This window comes from Alosa alosa, chromosome 3, assembly GCF_017589495.1.
Source record: "Alosa alosa isolate M-15738 ecotype Scorff River chromosome 3, AALO_Geno_1.1, whole genome shotgun sequence".
Taxonomy (NCBI): Eukaryota; Metazoa; Chordata; class Actinopteri; order Clupeiformes; family Clupeidae; genus Alosa; species Alosa alosa.
This window is the reverse complement of record NC_063191.1, coordinates 27954423-27973758: the sequence shown is the minus strand read 5'-3', so window position 1 is coordinate 27973758 and position 19336 is coordinate 27954423. Positions and strand designations below refer to the sequence as shown.

Here is a 19336-nt window from a genome sequence, read left to right as displayed (position 1 = left end):
ACTGTACATGTTGGGTCATGGGTCATCATCAACACACTGTACATGTTGTAGAGCCCCATTGTGTCTCTGCCTCTCACCCAACCCCTTCATCATGTCTGTTATGCTGTGGTACTCTGCCCCCTGCTGGCCTTCCAGTGGCAGTGCAACAGCCTTTGGGTGCTACGAGACTATCAGACAGACATCACCTGATTGTTCACACTGTTTACCGTTCAAAGCTGTTCCTAACCTCGGTATCAGATTCTGATGGATGCATACAGTGGGCATTACTTTGAAATGGCCACTTCAGTCGCGCATTACGCGGCGTGAAGCTGCATGAAACTTTAGTACCACTTTCAGCCACTGTGCTTCGCTCTGCCACTGTACATCGCTGTCAGTAGCCTGCCTGCCGCCCCTTCTGAAAAAGCAGGAGGCTACCTTTAAACATAATTGTTTCCGAGAGGAATCCCAGCCTACGAATTCAATAACAAAATAAATCATGCATAATTAAAAATTACCTCGATTTAGGCTACATGGATAAGGCTTGGCTACACAGTGGTACCGGTGCCGCTCCACAAAACGAAAAAATATATTAATTTGCTGTCTACGTTATTGTCAGTGTTGGGGGTAACAACAGTAATTTCAGTAATTCGTTACAGTTGCTGAATAACTGTAACGTCCATTCCTGATTGCTTACTGAAAATATAGATTAGCCTAGACACATTATTTCATTGTAGAGATATGCGCAGGATAGAGCACGCATTCTCTCCTTGCACCGCTCTCCCTCAAACAGGTTGGCTTCAGCCCGCACCTCCCATACGCAAATAAAAACAGTGTCTTGTGCAAGAACTGTTCATGCAGACTACAACTGGCACGGTGTAGCCTACACAACTTTATTCAAAATTGATGCATTCAAGTTAACTTTGCAAAGTTTGTGTTATAGCCTACTTATCACAACGTTGTCAATCGAAAACGCTAATTTATTCTAACGTCTCTATACGGAACTACCTGCTTCATTTGAGGAGGATGAAGAAAAGCACCTTTTTGATAATTGAGCCAGTAGAGAAATAACTGTTCAGAATTTATCTGTAGCCTAGGGTAGGCTTCTGCAGAAAACAATGTTGTTGGCGATTTAATACTATCTAGCGACGTTTTTAACAGGCTACGCAATAGAGGCTTAGACAACTATGACCCACGTATTGGTTTCGTAAATGAATTTGCCCTAGCCTACTTCTTGACTGCAATGTAGTCAATTGACTGCTTGTATTTTCTGTACAATAAACAAATACATCTGCTTTATGCCGCAGAATTACGCACTTGGCCAGCCTATAGAACGGGCACATTTTGGAGAGAATAGAGCATGTATGCACGGAAGAATCTGTAGGCTATTTGTGGTGGATTACCAGCAAACAATGTTTAATGCATCAAGACCTCAAACGTTTTCTAAACAATAAAAACAGAAAGGATGCAGCAGGCAGCAAATGTAGAAGAGTAATTTCCAGTGGAAGAACAAAATGCTGAATGAAGCCCAAAGCTATGAAGGCATATCTGGCAAGTTGTTATTTTATGAAGACGTAAATGGTTGCGCTATAGGTCAAGTTTGCAAGGAGACCTAACTCCTGAGCATGCCACACTATCCAGGGACGCGCTCACACAGCTGTGGTAGCAGGGGCAGGAGGATTACTGTCAGCGCATGGCTTTATATAAAATTCTTCAACAAAAGCCTTATTAAATAAAGGCCTGCCTCAAATGCAGGCCTGCCCAAAATAAAGGCCTGTGGTTTGCGCAGCCTAAGTAGGCTAAATAACAGACCCGCCACAATATGCGGTATGATGATTTTTTACGAGCAAGATGTTTTTGGTGCCCTATGCACACTGCATGTTCTTAAATAACAATGAAATATCATCAGTAATATTCAACCATTATTTTGTGTAAATGGGCTATTCATTGGGTTAGCGTTAGACACCAGGGACCATATTCACAAAGCCTTTTATCTCACCACTAGGAGTACTCCTAAATAGCAATAAAAGATTTTAGCTAGGAGTTTCTCTTATTAAGTTATTCACAAAGTTCACATTCATGGCACAAATCAAACGGGACCAGAAAAAATATCTCACATTCACTTGCATTGACGATTTTTCAATCTAGAGGTCTAGCGGAAAGGGCGGGACTTACCAGCTCTATAGTAAATTAAATTGTGACGTGCAACAGGGGGCGTGTAGAGTGATAGTCGTAGGCCTTATGTCAAGGGGGCAGGCGAATTCCCGGAAGTAGAAGAATCGACGTAGGCTGGAGGGACCACCTCTCTGCTAACTCCCATAGAAGTCCATTCATTCTAGGATTTTTTTGAAATACCATAACTTCATATAACATATATCCTGTGCCAATATTGTAGCTTCTGTGTAATCCACATAAACACTACAAAGGCAAAACAGACTCCACTACCTCGTCCGTAACGTTGGTTACCCGTAAGAAGAATGGTTAGCTTGTTCGGTTGGAGGGAAGCTAGCTTTGACATAATCTGTCTTTCACGCCGTAGGGAGATAACCAAAGATTCTATAGTTAACTAAGATGAATCATAAGACGATTCACCAATGGAACGAAATGGCACTAGTTCCGGACTCCTAAAGAGGCGTGTCAAAACATAAACCTTTCTCTGAATAAGCAATAATAACATATACATATAATTTTGTATACTATTTTACAGTCATTGTTTGTGTGTGATGCCAATGAAACACTCTTTCGGACACGAAATGAATAATTGCATTTCCCCCGTTAACCGAGCTAGCTAGCTAACGTTAGCACAGTAAATGGAAAGTGAATGGGAATGTTCGCTAGCTAGCTAGCAGCTAAGAACTTTGGTTAAACTTATATATTGTTGCAAACAAACCTGAAATAACATATATTCAGCAACTTTGTGGTAGTCTACTAGTTCTAGCAAAAAATATGTTAGGTTAGTTTATCAACTATCTCTGTGTCTAGAGCCTCTGAGAACAGGTGGAGGTGCACCAGAGCTTTGAGGAGACAGTGACAGATCACGAACAAAGCTATTTTTGTCTTTATTTGTTTCGTTGGAAAAAACAATTTCAATGTCGGAATGTTAGAGAGACATGTGGCTTCTAGAAATTTGGTTCAAAACTTACATCGCTGAATGTAGGGCTAAGGGATTGGTCATATTCTGTGAAAATGTTCATTTCTCCCATAGGAATACATAGACACTGGACCTCCCGCTAGACTCCTAAATACGTTAGACCGGCACATCCGGGAACTTGACTCGTGACAAACGTTCCCGCCCCTTTTAATTTTCTTCTGTCAGGATGAAACTCAGGGAGGGGTTCTTAGCTGTGTGGTTGGTACATGTCTACCGGTTCACTCTGGCTTGTTCTGAGGGAATGTTTTCCCCTCAAAAGGGGCATGGCGCAAACAACCTGCTCTGTGTGACGCGGGTCCGGTTGTAAGCATGGGCGTGACAGCTTCGAACCCCACGTCACAACGTGCCAGAATTTACCCTCTTATGAATCGTCTCGCTTTATCAACCGTCTCTGAGATAACCGTATTGTTTGGATAAGAAGTTCAGTCCACCTTACTGTCTATGACGGTAACTCATAAGCAAAACCTAGCATACACGACCGTATGTTAAGGTAAAGCATTACACAGAGGCAACCTAATAATAATAAAAAAGTAAACCTAATTTTTTTTAAAACGGCACTAATTACAGAGGTTTTCGATGGATTGACCGTAGATCGGAAAAGTGGAAAGAAGATTAGCATCAAGGCTATAACTTTTTTGTTTTGTTGACTGTTTTTGAAGATGATCATGTATGGTAGCTTCAACATTAACACGACTTGGTGAGGATGATATTAATAATAATACATAAATAAATGTTTAACTTTGATGACTTTGAAGGCGAAGGAAGTGTGAGAAGAATTTCTGTGTATCTATCATATGAGTTACAAGATTCAGTTCGATGGCTAACGTCACGAAGTTAAGTGTGAGTCTGCTCAGTATTGGGGGACCAACTGAAAAATCGTTTTGACATCTTGGTGGAATACTTCGCGAACTTTCCCTAGATGCCTACAATCAGAGGATATACATATAGGGCAGACAGACGCTCATGAGTTCATGCTTTGTTTTATCGCTGGATTTTAAGATGGCCTATTATGGCAACTGATTGCATTCCAAGCTACAGTCAACTCTAGCAGGCATTGAATGACTGGAGACTTTGTGAATTTATAGATTGACATAATGTGCTGTCTCTGCGATTGCTGCTCTTGATCAGTTAGATTTATTTGCAATCTCCTGTGGTGGGCTGGACATAGCATTGAAATGCCCGCCCAGATTCCCCTTTCCGCCTTGACCCATTCACACTGGTGGCGGAACGAAAAAACTCGGCAAAATGTCTAGGGGGCTTGGTAGTAAATTTGGCGAGACACTTTGTCCCGCCGTTCCGCATCGGTCTATGTGAAAGGGACAGTCGTTCCGCGATTCTGGTACATAAAATCGCGGCGATTCTGGCAGTGTGAAAAGGCCTATTGTTTCAAAAGGAGTCATTTCGGCTTTGTCGGAACTGGCCATTGTAGGCTAAAACTAACGAAAAATATTTATCATCTTTCAGTTAATTCAAAAGTTTCCAAAAAGTTAAAAACAGATGACGTGAGCGCGTCACTGACATAATGCGCAAATAATATAGCCTAGATATTCCAATATATCCAATACATGTTTATTTTAGAGGGAAAATTCGAGCAATTTACGCTATAATGCGTGTGAAATAGCACCATTGAGTAGCCTATTTGAATAGCCTAAAATCCTTAAACCTGAGAGAGGAGAAAAAAGGGCGCGCGCGGGTAGGCCCGAAACGTTAGGAAATCAATTAAAAATAGGATTTCGGTCCCTTCCAGTAAAAAAAGTCATCCAATGCAAATGTAAATTAGGTAAATAATGCAACCTTAACGAAACCGAACTCTGGGATTTATTTGAACGTTTATTTTGAAGCGTTTCCGTTGATTTGATGTCAGATTTAAATGACATCATTACAAACGTCCCTACCAAGGCAGGCTACTTGCTGTAGGGTTTAATTTTTTTTTGCTTCCTAAGCTCAAGTAATGTATCCATAGCCAACCATTCAAATATGTTTCAAAAACCCAAACTGACTTTATTATATTTTTTAATCATTAGTAAAACAAAAGCAAACAGTTTATGTCTATGAAAAGTTTGTAATGATCAATTCTGAGCTGTGTGACATCTGCTGCAGCTCTAATTATGAAAAGCCAAGTGGATTGTATGTGACTTGTCTGTTCTGAAAACCTATATAACCCTTATGAAAACAATTCAAAGACCTGTTATTTTCATTTTTGGATTAGACTAGCCAGTCTCTATGCCATCTCCAGTGGTTCACTTTTACTTGCGCAGCAGATGCGCAGATTGGATAAGCGCTGACACCACTACCCCCTAATTGCATGTCTCTTTATTTGATAACACTAAATTAAGAAATATTTTCTAATCAGGAATATGTTTAGTTTATTTTTCTTTCGGTCCGCGGTTCCATAGGCTAACGTTCAATTGCAGCACATTATCCGCAGACTAGCAATCTCCTCGTCGAGGAGGCCCTATAAGCTTGCAGATCATAGACAGAGAAAGCATGCTCTTGGAACAGAGCACAGTTGCCTGCCTAGTGTAACCATGGGTATGTCTACAAGGAAAATGTCTTAGTGCGCTTCGGGGGTGGCCGCACCCCCACTTCCAACGTCTCTGGCTGCCTGATAGGTGAAGAGAACAAGAAATGGAGAAACATCAACGCAGTGCCTTGGTAGGCCTAATGTTATTAGGTTGTATTTTGTAGTTAGGCTACTGCAAATGTAACACCCTCGTTTCTATGAAACTGGAAACAATTGAACCAGGAGACTTTGTCACAAGACAAAACAGATGTCTCAAAGCCCATTAGATTAACGTGAGCCTGTGGTTTAGATTTGTAAGACAAATATTTGGTTAGACTAGGCTAGCTAACTTTACACTGACACAACTTAACAATGCTCTGAAGTCGCGGTCAACATGAAATCCAAAACTTTTGATCACCAAGATGAGCCCCCACCACCCCTTTAAACTCTGAAGAGACTCGGACAGACGAACGCAGGACGCAGACTGAGTACCAAACTATATTTATTGTATACAGTAGTAAAGGACAAAGTGAAAATCAGCTGAGAAGTAGAATACAGAAAAAAGAAACCTTTTCTTTGATACACCGTCCTCTCTGTGGTACTAGAGGAAGGGAAGAAAAGAGGAGTTTTACACATGGTGTCCACCCAGCAGAGAGAGAGAGAGAGAGAGAGAGAGAGAGAGAGAGAGAGAGAGAGAGAGAGGTAGAGAGAGAGAGAGAGGTAAAGAGAGAGGGAGAGAGGTAAAGAGAGAGGAAGAGATATACCATAACATTCTCTGAGAAATATGGGAAACATCTGTACACCTCTGGCCAGAGTCACGACTGGTTGGTCCATTTAACTGTTAAACTGCCCAGGACATCAGGAGAATATGAGGAGCAAGTCTAAGCTCAGACCATTGTGTCTGGATGCAGCTTGGAGCAGGCGGAGGAGGCAGCGGCCGCAGAAACGTTCAGATTAAAACTCTGGGATGCCGAGAGGACAGACACTACAGCCAGCCGCCGCTCTCAAAAAATACAAATAAAAGGAGATAAAAAGAAGAAACAATGATTTCATTTTCTGTTGGTCTCACAGGCTGTTTTGGGTTACAACTGAAGTCATGTGGTTTGGTGTCACCATCAGCTCACCTGTAGTCAAATTAAAAAAAGACAGACAGGGTGTGTGTGTGTGTGTGTGTGTGTGTGAGCATGGCACAGCTGGAGCGGAATGTGTGTGTGTGTGTGTGTGTGGTTGGATGCTCTATGGTAACTGTTTTAAAAACATGTTTTACCTCCCACAATCTCCACCCATCCCCCCTCCAAAAGAATTCCACAAACAGACAGATGATTACAAAAAATAAACAATAAAAATATATAATAACAATAATAATTCTTATAATAATAATAATAGGAAATTACTGAATTTGGAGAGGAACCAGAACCAAAACCAAAAGCCAGACCCTCAGCACTGTTCCACCTCTGAGCTGAGCTCCTGATTGGACAGCAAGCAGGAAGAGGAAGTGACTCCTCATTGGTCCCCTCCAGCCCCCAGCCCTGGACCCCAGCGCACTGCCTCAGCTCCAATGGGGGTGGGGGGTGAAGCAGGAGAGGAGAGAGCCAGGCAGGCAGCCGGGGGTGGGGTGTGGTTGGGGTGGGGTGTGGGGGTTAAGGGTGGAGGGTCCAGGAGCCAAGTGGGGGATGAGGGGTAGGAAGGTGGGGTGGGAGGGGGGCTTTAGCAGCTTCCCCCCGTCTGCTGCTGAAAGACGTCGATCGTGTCCTCATCCTCCATGTCCAGCTGCAAGCACAAAACACACACACACAATGAAGAACACCTGTCTGACATCTACAGTTAGCAATAAAGACTAAAGTTAAAGGGCCAGTGACAGGATCATCAAGTTTGATGTTGAAGACAGACACCATCAGTGACTGCTGTGGGCTTGGAGACAGGAGAAGGAAGCTGGTCAGTGGAGCAAAGATTTGTCCCTAAACAGTGCGTCCGTCCGATCGCCTCACTGGGTATCCCACTTAAGGCTTTGACTCCGAACTTCGTTATTCGAATATAATTTGATTATTTTAAAAATTAAAGATAATCGAACGAATTTTAGGGATCTCTTAATATTCGAACCTGTAGCCTATGGAGATCATTTCTATAAATGTCTTTGGTTGTAAACGTTGTTTTCAATTCAGATACCGAGGTTTTTTTTCCACGCCTGGTGAAGTAAAATCGCAAGCTCATTAGCAGGGCTATTATTGGTCATCTGGGCTCCTGAAGGTGACGTTAGCATCCTGGCTGGTTCGCACTTAGTGAGCTCACACATAGACATAATAGACACTTTTATTTTAAACTTAACCGTCCTCTGATTTTAATCACCTCTAGAGATGCACCGATAGATCGGGTTGGTGACCGAATCGGGCCGATTTTCACGCGATCGGCCATGACCGCAAACGGCCGGTCGGGTCTGAGACATGCCGATTTTTATGCCGGTCAAATACACTCGTATACCGCGACTTGTAACAACACCCATCTGAGTTTGCAAAGTTTGAAGAAGCTAGCAACCAGGCCAACACTCAGGGCTGGAAGTAGGGCTACAAAGAAAGCGCTAATAGGCTACTGAGTTTTTCTATGTGGCAAACGCTGTGCTTTACCATTGGCCTACTGCGTGGAATTTACTGCTGCCACTTCATTAGGGTTACGTGAAACATCGCTCATCACCTACCGTCACTGCTGCTAATTGCGCCCACAGCTGAACCACAAGCCTGTTGAACGGAGATAAACGACTGCAACATTAAAAATAATCAAAGATGTCAACAAGCAGCGACATACAGTAGCCCTAGTAGTTCTACTCCACTGAAAAAAATACTCTAACTATTTACTGCACGTAGACTAGGCTATGCCTTAAAGGAGAATTCCGTGTGATATTGACCTAAAGTGTATTGAAACATGATACCGAAAGTGTGAACGTGATGTCTCATAGCCCATCTCGGCTTGTCCCCTGCACTCCAAAAATCTGGCTTAGTTAGCCGATGCTACCAACAGCTTTTTTCAATAGTGGTGCTTCGCATCGGGCTAGCCATGCAAATAAATCACTGTTTTACACCCATTTACTTGCAGGCTCAATGCATCTCCACACTTCATTGGTAGACTTCCAGGGGGCCCTGACATTTAAAGCCCCCTGTGTAACGTTTTCAGTTGTTTGTTAACTAAATCAACATTTACCATTCATAAATGTGGCCTCATTCATGTTTAATTATGACCACCACCAATTCAAGCATACCTATTGGCTTAGAAATCCTCATTTAAATCTACATAGCACAGGGGCTTAATTAAATATGTACATGCCCATGTTAAAATACCGTACAGTAAGGGACATAACATGCTAATACAGCTCAGTCTTTGGCGCCTGATGCATAGAAAACATTAGCTTGATTCATCTGCAGAATTTCCCTAATTTTTTTCTACAAGTCATATCTTCCTAACAGTCCTACATTGACATTGTATTTTCCAACAAATAAATAAAGAGAAATAACTTTGTTCATGATCTGTCACCAACTCACTTGATCTCTAGTTTCTAGACCCAGAGACAGTTGACAACCTAACCTAACATAGTCCTAGCATAACCAATAGACCACAAAGTTGCTGAACGCATATTTCAGTTTAGTTTGCAACAATATAGTTTAACCAAAGTCCTTAGCTGCAGTAGCCTACCACCAGCCATTCCCATTCACTTTCCGCTTACTGTGCTAACGATAGTAGCTAGCTCGTCCGAAGAGTTGTATTGGCATTGCACACAAGCAATGGCAACAAAATAGTACACAAAATGTTATGAATATGTTGTTATTGCTTATTTAGTTAACCTCCGCCAAAAATGCATCCTAGGGTGTTTTGTCAATGTACCCGAAATCAAACTTTCGCGGAATGGGTGTCGATAGCCTACTATTTTGATGTGTCAAAATCGCCATTTTAAAACACCAAGAAGGCTCAACACAACGTGAAACTTTAATCAAGTATCATCAGTGTCTCTACACATGAACTTGAGCATTGAGAACATTGTTAGTGTACACATAGTTTACTAAAAAAAAAAAAAAGGTTTGGACAAACTCACCTTTTGACTGATGGCAGCAGCAAAAACCCAAGTGAGTTGTTCAAACCTTTCTTTAGTGAACACTGTGTACACCTAACAATGTTCAATGCTCGAAGTTCATGTGTAGAGACACTGATGATACCTCGATCAAGTTTCATGCTGTGTCGAACCTTCTTAGTGTTTTAAAATAACGATTTTGACTAGCGATCATGTATCAAAAGAGTTCCCATTCAAAACTCACAACACGGACAAGCTTCAAAGTGGCTTTCAGACATAATTATGCTTTTAAACGAAGTTTGACTCGTGTACATTCACACAAACACCCTAGGGTGCATTTTGGCCCGAGAGTTACACTTTCAGAGAGAAGTTTATGCCTAACGTAGCTAGGACTCTGACACTAGGAACTAGTGTCAGTTTTGATGTGTGACGGCCCCCCGTAGTTCTAAACGAGGCAGTGAGAGGTTGGTTGCTATATAACTCCTAACCACTAGATGGGAGAATTTTTACAGGGGGCTTTTAAAACGAGACATTGAGAACAACTGAAAAGCACTGGTAGTTTACTTACAAGACGATTTTATACAGACAGTATCTTCACGAAGTTTAAGGGTTTGCCCATCTTGAATTCTAGTCACTCGATAAGTCGAAACAACGAAAGTAAGAAATGAACAGGTATGATAAGGATCAGATTCCAAAATAATTAGAAATGCATGGATTCCAGTTGCTGCTACACTGGAAGAAACTGGAATCCATGCATTTCCACTGAATTATTTTTGTTATTTTAAATGTCAGGGCCCTCGAAGTCTACCAATGAAGTGTGGAGATACATTGAGCCTTGTAAATGGGAGTAAAACAGTGATTTATTTGCATGGCTAGCCCGGCGAAGCACCACTATTGATAAAGCTGTTGGTAGCATCGGCTAACTTTAAGCCAGATTTTGGAGTGCAGGGGACAAGCCAAGATGGGCTATGAGACATACGTTCACACTCGGTATCATGTTTCAATACACTTTAGGTCAATATCACACCGGAATTCTCCTTTAAAATACCCTAGTCTAGCAGATTGAGAAGTGGATGTCGTGAAAGTGAACAAACGATAGCCTATTAGAAAGGCAAACAAACGTTAAAGTTGCTTTTGACATAGCAGCCTACAATGAAGAAAACTGATGCTCTGAATACTAAATCAGTCGTCTCTGAAAGTTTCTATAGCCTAATTGATGCATTTAACCGGAATTTGGATTTATTTTTAATTTTTGGATTTTCACCACAAAACAGACGTGCACTGTTTTCATATGGTGGAGCACCTAATCGCTATTAGCACTTCTCCCCTGTGTTTGCGTGATAGCCTAGGCTGCTACCACCTTTCTCTTTCCTCCCATAAATTCATCAATGCATATGAATATATGTTACATGGTAGTATGTTCAAATGTATCATGAAAATTGTTCTTAAATCTTTAGTTGGATATTGGATGTGAGAAGCATAAAATGGGTGTTCCATAACTTAACTTTTCCTAATCCATAATTTGATTTAATCCATGCATCTGAAGTTAGACTTGAAAAAGAATCTGTCTGCTCACCGGTTCCATTTTTTTTTAACAGCCATTTCATCATTGAGAAGTTGATTACATGTCTATATTAACATGTTCCATCAAAGAAAAGATAGAAAATAACTATTTGTGTGTGTGCTGTAAAATGGTTAGAAGGAATGAAATCGGAATCGGCTAAAATCGGTATCGGCAGGTCAAACTATGAAAAATCGGAAATCGGCCCAGAAAATTGCAATCGGTGCATCTCTAATCACCTCAGTTATCAATCAAAGCAAACAGGGAAAAGAAATGGCATCATGAAAAACACTCAAATATATAAATGTGCAGATAAGTCTGAATGAAAAGCAGCACTGGTTGAAGCCTGGAAATATTGTAAACAAAGTAGGCTAACGTTAGCTTAATTTGCTAGTTTATCATAGTCTGGTTAGACTGTTCAGTTTCCCACGATGTGTTTAAGTTTCAAATGAATACTTTTTCTCCTTGGGACAGGCCCGTTTGAGTCTTGGAAAGTACTCATTTGCATCGGGATTGAGATGATTAGAACTTAGCAGTCAATTTGAATGCAACAGTTTTGAACAAATTCGTGCAGCGTGCTAATGATGCTAACCGGATTCAATAGCAATTTGGCCTTTGGTCTTACACGATTAATGTTTGGATTAGGATTCGCCTGTTGAGAGGGAGAGGGAGTGCACGGGGCAAGGAGAGTCTGTGTTGAGGTAGGCCTACTTCTATCGCCTACTCTGGTAGAGTTTGACATACTACAATGCAAGATATATTTAGCCTATTTATTTATGGACAACTTAAGGCAGGAGGTGTGTGTTGCTTTTAATTATGAATGTTCTATCGAACGTATTTTTTATTGATATCGATTACATGTCTTTTGCGATACATATTGCTATCATTTTATCGCCTCGCCCTAGGCTCAAAAATAACAATTTTAACACACGCGCCAAATACTCAGCTTTTCGCGGCATCGAGTCTATTGACATTGACTGGATACACTGCCCTCTGGTGGACAGAACATATAGAACTTAAGTTTGATACCAATATCGGTCTTACTGAAGACATTTAATGGTTAAAATATTAATACATATTCAAATATATTCGAATTTTAATATTAATAAACAAACGAACTTTGGATATGATTTTTGGGCAAAGGTCAAAGCCCTAATCCCACTAAACAGTGCGTCCTTCCGATCACCTCACAGTTCAGGGAAAAAGTACCTATTTTGCTTTGACATTTTTTCTACTGTCCCAGATTTTGAGCTCTGGCAAAGTGTCTAGCAGCGAAGCCGTTCTTGAACCAGTTCCGTTCAGAATTCTTTTAACCTTGGTGCCATCTAGTGAACCAGCCCGCATTTCCACCAGTTTTGAACCGAACCAAGGGTGCATCAACAGTGCGTGTGTGTGTGTGTGGTCATCAACAATGGGTGTTGCAGTGACACACCCACTCCGGTTCGCAGGAAAAACAACTTTTTCTGGTTCAAGCTCGAACCAAAGTGTCACAATCTGAATGAACTGTTGTTTGGTCAAAATGCTCTGACCGGTTTAAATGTTAGTTCACGAAAAGGGAACAGAGCTGATTCTCTGTCGGTGGATAAAGGCTATAATAGACCTCTGCAGTCCGCCTACAAAAAGGACCTAAAGCGTTCTACATACTCGACGCACCCGACCCGGTAGCGCGACTTCGTGGCGTCAAAATGATTAGATCTTGCTGGCGTGCCAGATTTTAGCCAGGTAGTGCGAGGTAGCGCCACTCATTTTTTTTTCAGAAGCGACAAAGCGGAAACAGGAAGATGGACTAGTTTGTGGGCAGCGAGTTGCAGTGTTTTTGTTACAGTCGAATTTTTAATAGTTTGCTGGATAAGTTAACAAAGTTGCCAGCTTAGAGTTGCAACACATGGAATTAAGAGGAAAGAATAGAAACTATTTATTTTCAAACAAAGGATATCTATTAAGGCCTGAACAAAATCTCTTTCCACTTCAGGAAATTACACAAACTCAGCCAGCTGCTAGCTAGCTAACTAACTAAACTGTTTAAATTATTAAAATTTCCCTCGGGATGAGGGAAATTATCTATCTATCTATCTATCTATCTATCTATATATCCATCTATCCATCCATCTATCTATCTACCTGTGCGCACACCTTGGAAAGATGATAATGATTATGGTAGTTGTGAATAGTAGCAACCAAAGTCTGAAGCACCATCATCACAGAAGCTAGCTACTAGTGTTTCCAAAGTCCTTTTAGGCAAGTCCCTCCACTTGGCGGCCATTTGACAACGCTTTTTGGGCACTCGTTGGGCATCCATTTCGGCATAAAAGCGCATGCGCAAGGCTTCACGACACCAATCTTGCTCCAGCGGCGAGATCACAACACATGATTGGCACGATGTCTTCACAACACACCATATGATTGGCTCAATGTATTTACATCACACCACATGATTGGTTCAATGTATTCACATGTCGACGTTTTGCCGAGGAAAGGCTGGGATATGTGTAGACAACGGCCATATTGGTGAGACAAACTAGCCCCATGCATTTCTATGGAGTATTTTTTGAGTGTTGTGTCTCCACATTAGAAAGTCTCTGGTGTTTCTTACTGCAGCTTCTTCTGCTGTGTAACGTAGTTAGCGTTAATCTTTTCACAACAGCGACACCTCTGTTTAGGAGAATATTGCAACTAGTGTCGCAACCACCATGTGCGAGTATAAATGGTTACGGCGCTTCTCTGACGTCACATTGTCACGCTACCGGCCGGGTGCGTCGAGTATGTGGGACGTTTAAAAGTTGCTATCTTTTCCCATATAAAGCAAAGATGGCAGCTTTTGGTCCTTTTTCTAGGCAAACTTCAGACGTCTACTGCACACAGACCATTTGAAGTTTGAACTACAAAAAAGAACCAAAACTGCCATCTTTGGGAGTGAAGAGAGTTGCTTTATAGTGATGCCACGGACCGATCATGTGGAGTTTGCATGCCTGCCTTCAACTCACCTGTGCAGGTGTGTCCGTCTCGTTGATGGGTTGTCCGTCAAACCGGAATCGGATCTGTCGGAGGGACAGGCCCTAGATGGAGCAGAACAGACATCAGTCTACTACCTCCTCCTCCACCACCACACTCACCAACACAACACACACAGCTATGACCACACCTGCCACCAATGACAAAAATGAGCTAAAGACTTCTAAGGAAAAAACAGACACCTGTTTTCATTGCACAAGGGCAACTGAGGCAGTGCTCTCTTGTAGCATAGTGGACACTGTGGTTTGTTGTCGTGACAGCAGGTGTGATTGTGCATGTGCATTAGGGCCAGTTTACATATGATTTTCTAGAATGTGTTTTGGGTGATTGGATCACAAGTGGTCCGCCAGGACACATCAAGTTTACACCTGTATCCAAGCTATACAGCCAGAGGCACTGCTGACCACCTGTGATTAGATTCTGTTGCTGCCCACGTCACCGTCATTAAGTCATACGCATCCCTGAACACCTCAAATAGTGGTTCCAGTGATCGGGATCACAATGCGTCTTGGTGGATGTTTACACTTGTATTTAGAACTGACCGTTATAGACTTAAATCACCAAAGACACATAACACATGGTGTCTAATAACTGTGCATGCAGAACCTCACCTGTCTCTCACAGTAGGCCTTCATTAGCTTGCTCAGGGGCGTGTGTCTTTTGATCTTGAATTGTACAACTGATCCATCCTGGCCTGCAACTTTGAGGTTGATGTGCTCATTTTCCGTCTTGACTCCTTCCTAATAATGAAGTCACACATGGCAGTTATGAGATCATGCAATTTATTTCAAATAATAATAATAATAAAAAATCCTGAATAAATCTAAAACAATCTTGAAAAAACTGACAGAGTGAAGATATTCTTCCCAGATGTGAAGGCTCCTAGCAATTCTACCTTTCCCCACATATAAGAGTCACCCAGGAAAAGAGCATCATGGATTACTTTCAGGATGGTTTGTTACTACTGAAAAACTAGCCTACACTTTATGACATTACTGACTTTATTTATAGCACTGGGTAGCATAGTATATCAAGTTAGGAACACTGGGCACCCCAGCTTAAACTATGCAATTATTATTTGTTATGGGGAAAGTAGCTATCGCTGCTAACAAACGTTAGCTAACCAACCAACATTACAGCTCCGGGGCGAAATTTAGCTCAAACTATTCTTTGGTGGCAAACATAACATTGATTAATAACTGCTGAGCATAGAGGTCAGACTTTCCAAATACGACGATAGTAAACATTCCTGATTCTAAGCTTTATTAGAAGCTAGCTATCTTAGCATGGTGGATTGTTGCGCTCTTCTTGCGGCATTTTCGCCATGCCGGCGGGATGTAACATTAGCAAACTATGCTATGCTAGTTAGCCTCTGTGTGGAAGCCGAACAAGCCAATTGGTGTGTTTTAAAAAAGAAACTCCTTACATAAACCGGTAATCAAGTTTGCTGTCGATTCACCTCGTATACGGCGGTGATAGTAAGTAAATAATGCCAAAAGAAAATCAATTGGTTCCCGGAACCCGAACTGGCGCTCTGACCAAAAGCCGCAATTCATAACGCTGCAACCTATGCTTTGTTTTCTTTCACTCTGCCCGCTCAAATCAGGAATCTGATTATCATACAATGGCCCTGAGTTTTAATTACTTTAAATAATATTTCAATGCACCAGTTTAACGCCTTACCTTTCCTTTATCGTCGGACATTGTATCTTTTCAAATTGAATGAAATAAAGAAATTAAATTGCGCGTTTTCCCTCTTCGGGTCTTCTCTGCTTTCATCAAGAACGTGCAAAAGCTGAGTAACTGATTGGCTTCTGGTAGATCACGTGTGCTATTTTCAGACTCGTGAACGCGCATGTTCACCAAGTAAGCGGCAAAGGTTCAAGCCATTCAAAAACTGGTGACATCGGCTCAGCTTTTCTCTGTGGTTCAAACTAATGACTCTAGTAGGCCCTACTACAAAACAAAAATTGATAGCCTTTTTTCCATCAGCAGTCATTGATTCAAGCCTGCTAAACAGCTAAAACGAGCGTAACCTACTACGGAACGTAGCCTGCATCCTCGGAGATTAATTAAGCCTATGGGAAGAATTAGGTGCGGATAAGTAAATGTCCTGCATGACGTCTGCCCAGTTGACATTCCACCCACTAGCTCTTCCAAGGTGTATTTCTGGTATAGTAACGTCCTTAGAATATCTGTCTGCATAGGCTAGATGGGCTATGGGTTTATTTGCAGCCTACTGTTTGCACATTGTAGACGAATGACTAATGCTGTGTACTATTCATGGGTTTCATCAGGTCCCTACAGATGTAGACCAATCACCATAGACTGCATTCATGATCTAGGTGCCTGATTTTATACACCTATATGGGACCTGATGAAACCCATGATTGTGTAAGCAGATTGTAGGACACAGTAGACTACAAGGCTCTCTCTATGTTTAAGTGTAGGCCCATTGCCTATTATTTCCGTTAATCCAGGGGTGTCAAACATAAGGCCCGGGGGCAAGCCAGCAGGTTTCATACGGCCCCCCAGATGCTTTAGGTAGGAAGGGAAAATTAGAAAGAATGATAAGATACGATAGTTTGATAAGATATTCACATCCAGTTGTCTTCAACAATTTGTAATAGGCCTAAGCAATTTCTGTGATAAATTTATTAAAACTAGCACTACAAACCATCATCAGGAGGAAGAGGCCAAAAAACTGACATGGGTGTTTCAAGAGAGAAAGAGCAGGATATGACAGCAGTAGATGATTTGTACTTGTTTGTAAGTGGGTAAAGTAAAGGAGTAGATCACCAAACAGCACTGACACCAGTGCAGAGAAATGATAATGCCCATTTACAGTGACGCCCCCACGAGGTCTCCTTCCAACAAATCCGGCCCACTGCCTAAAATGAGTTTCACACCCCTGCCCTAATCCATACCTTATTATAATTGCAAATGTATTACAATTTCTTAATTCTAGAGGGCAGTGTTGTACCATGAAGTAAATGAGTAGATAAATGGATGGTTTACTTACAACTTCCCTTTTCAATGTAAATGCAAAAAAAAAAAAAAAAAAGAATATTGCTAACTTACCAGAACCTCTTCAAAGTTTATATTAAGAGTGTGGACAAAATCAGGGAGTACTGTTGAATGTCTATATGAGCTTTAATAAAAGCTAATGATTCAAAAGGTAGTCTACAGGAGCAAATCAGATTGTTTTTCACAAGGCTACAGACAGCAAACAATATGATTTTTAGGCACCAGCATAAGACTCATAGGCTACAGTCATACAACAACATAAACAAATACCATGTAAAACCTCTTTGGATATATGTGAAATGACGACAATACCTGTAGAACCTTTTTGGATTATGTGAAATGATGACACAATATCATGTAGAACCTCTTTGGATATGATATTATGACACAATTGTAGGACCACATCAGCTAAGACAAGGACCATCTGGAAGATGTGTTGAATTCTCTACCACCAGTCAGAATACACAAGAGTGCCTAGAGCCTGAAATGTTATTGAGTAAACAAAAGGTACAAAAGGCTTTTTCAGGGAGACCAATGATGTCACAAAAAGGGTCATGTGACACCACTTTCAGGAAGACCTCTAAACTCTCTAAACCATAGATATTAGAAAGCTAGATACCACATTGGGATCCAGAATGTATGTAAATAGCGACGCCATCTTGGTGGGGGCAACAATCACCGGAGGCCAATGGAGGAATATGTGACCCCCAGCAATATGGCGGCCACGTATAATGCTACCTAATAGAACTCAACGGACAATGCGGTATCTAGCTTTCTAATATCTATGCTCTAAACTGCCCATGCTCCAGAGTGCGACAGCTCTAAAGATGGACATCCTGTGTCGCAAATGTGACGACTGGTCTTTGGAGTTTTGAGTGGAGTGCTGATCAAACTAGCCAGGCATTTTTCGTATTCCTTTGAGGTAGTCTTCCAGGATGGTGAAATCGTTATGGGAGTAACTTGACTTTCTCTTGGGGTTTATCGGTGTTTTATGCCCCCAACGTAGTCTTCAAGGCAGTGCTGCCTGGAAGGCGCTATGGTTAGGTTTAGGATAAGGTGCCTAAGTCGACGGTGGCAGCGCTGCCTGGAAGACGACATTGGGGGCATAAAACACCATCAAGCTTCTGTTGAGCTGCAGTGTACCTTATTTCACAACAAACAGCGTCTCTCAATGCTTAAGTGTACGGTAATTTCACATTTCTTTGGAAATAGTCATCAGGAAAATGATTGCCAGTAAGCAGAAATCTGCTAAACAGTGTGACTCCTTGGCACTGAAACTCTCATTTGGTCAAGCTCATTTCAAATTAAAAGCTTACTGGCTTTACACTACTTGGCCTGGAGAACAAAACAAACGAGTACAAAGCAAACATATTCATCAGCTACACAGAGGCAGGTGCTACACAGAGCTACCTCACTAATTTGGCACATTTAGCAATGAAAGACAAGACTCTCTACAATCACATACAGTGTAATCAACCACAGACTGAACACAAACTACCTCAATCAGCTGCTGTCCCAGCTTCTCCCACTTGCAATAAAACAAGACAGGAGAACAAAGAAATGGAGAAAAGGAAGGCAGCTGAGGAGGCGGAGTAGCTGAGGAGACGGAGGAGGAGACGGAGTAGCTGAGGAGACGGAGTAGCTGAGGAGATGGAGTAGCTGAGAGACGGAGTAGCTGAGGAGACGAGTAGCTGAGGAGACGGATAGTAGCTGAGAGACGGAGTAGCTGAGGAGACGAGTAGCTGAGGAGACGGAGTAGCTGAGGAGACGGAGTAGCTGAGGAGACGGAGTAGCTGAGGAGACGGAGTAGCTGAGGAGACGGAGTAGCTGAGGAGACGGAGTAGCTGAGGAGACGGAGTAGCTGAGGAGACGGAGTAGCTGAGGAGACGGAGTAGCTGAGGAGACGGAGTAGCTGAGGAGACGGAGTAGCTGAGGAGACGGAGTAGCTGAGGAGACGGAGTAGCTGAGGAGACGGAGTAGCTGAGGAGACGGAGTAGCTGAGGAGACGGAGTAGCTGAGGAGACGGAGTAGCTGAGGAGACGGAGTAGCTGA

General features: G+C 42.0%; 1 protein-coding gene across 1 annotated transcript; it reads right to left on the bottom strand.

Annotated features, from left to right (window-relative positions):
- Positions 1–6115: 6115 nt before the first annotated feature.
- LOC125292173 (small ubiquitin-related modifier 3-like) lies at positions 6116–16072 on the bottom strand. The gene is made up of 4 exons (XM_048239363.1): positions 15941–16072; positions 14869–14997; positions 14230–14301; positions 6116–7400 (listed from the first exon to the last, which is right to left on the bottom strand). Exons 1-4 carry the CDS (start codon positions 15959–15961, stop codon positions 7338–7340), a joined length of 285 nt encoding a protein of 94 aa, XP_048095320.1. The 5' UTR covers positions 15962–16072; the 3' UTR covers positions 6116–7337.
- Positions 16073–19336: the final 3264 nt, after the last annotated feature.